The sequence below is a fragment of the Etheostoma spectabile genome, chromosome 10 (genome assembly GCF_008692095.1).
Source record: "Etheostoma spectabile isolate EspeVRDwgs_2016 chromosome 10, UIUC_Espe_1.0, whole genome shotgun sequence".
Classification (NCBI taxonomy): Eukaryota; Metazoa; Chordata; class Actinopteri; order Perciformes; family Percidae; genus Etheostoma; species Etheostoma spectabile.
This window is the reverse complement of record NC_045742.1, coordinates 24189475-24190618: the sequence shown is the minus strand read 5'-3', so window position 1 is coordinate 24190618 and position 1144 is coordinate 24189475. Positions and strand designations below refer to the sequence as shown.

The following is a 1144-nucleotide window of genomic DNA, read 5'->3' as shown; positions in this document are numbered from 1 at the left end:
CATTGTGCTGTTTTCTCGGTGCTCACTTCTGCAAGAGCTCCACACATTTCAGGTACTGGGTCAGAGATGCTTTAGTTTATAAGAAATTAAGAGATTGTCTGCTTGCTGAGATTTGAATGCTTGGAGTTTATTGGGAAGGCGATACACAGCATGGGAATAAGCAATATCTTAGGAAAACACCTCAGTGAAAATGGGGCCCCTCTTGCAATGCATTTACAAAGAATCTAGTTTATTTAGGCCATGATATGCTTTTACAGTGTTTTCCACAGGTTGAGACTGTAATGGTAATTTTCCTCTTTGTTGCAGAAACGGGCATCATCCTGAATTTAGCCACAGAGCTAGCCAGTGGAGAGTACACTGTGGTCCTGAGGGTTACAGACACCCAGGGCGAGTGGCAGGACAGCACCGTGCAGGCCACAGTGTGTGACTGTACTGGGGAAGAAGTGTTATGCAAAGGGCGTGTGGCGGGTGGCACCGAGCTGCCTGTAATCCTGGGAATACTGGGAGGCATCCTGTTGTTGCTCAGTAAGTCTGATATTTAATTAACGTTGTATTTGTAAAGATTATTATGCTTTATCTGTGATGTAGGAGGGGTTTGGACTTGTAATTCATACGCACGGGACGTCACAACTACTAGCTGGCAGGCAAGAATATCAGTCTCTTGGCAACGAAACCTAGTAAGAAAATCATCTTGCCAGGACGTTGCCAGTTTTACTTTACGAAAGTTGTTTTTTTGAAAGACATGCCAGATAGTTGTAAATGACAGACTTAGACACGCACACATACTGTACAGACGCAAAGATATGCTGCAGACACACACACACACACAGCAGGAGGAAGACACCGTCAAGTTTCATTAAAGTGAGTTAGAAGAAATAATAATTATGTGTGTTGTTTGGGTCCCACAGACAAGGGTTAAGGTGGGAATGGACATGCGGTTCCTCTCTTCAGTCCACAAACAGAGTAACTTTTGTCACAATTATTTACAAAAGCTCCCGCAAAATCAGGCATTTTGTGCCGCAGTAATTTGAAAGTCAGCAAAATCCTAGAGGGACTGGTTAAAACGAGACAAATAAGAACAGGCATTGGAACAATGTTTATACACATACAAGACTTCATCACACAACTGAACAAATTAGCAAAC

At 42.9% G+C, this 1144-nt stretch overlaps 1 protein-coding gene across 1 annotated transcript in view; it reads left to right on the top strand.

Annotated features, from left to right (window-relative positions):
• LOC116696813 (cadherin-1-like) overlaps nt 1-1144 on the top strand; it is an 11655-nt gene that overhangs the window by 5604 nt on the left and 4907 nt on the right. The window contains exon 5 of the mRNA XM_032527995.1: nt 307-525. Within this exon, the coding sequence (XP_032383886.1) occupies nt 307-525 (219 nt within the window). The remainder of the gene's footprint in view (nt 1-306; nt 526-1144) is intronic.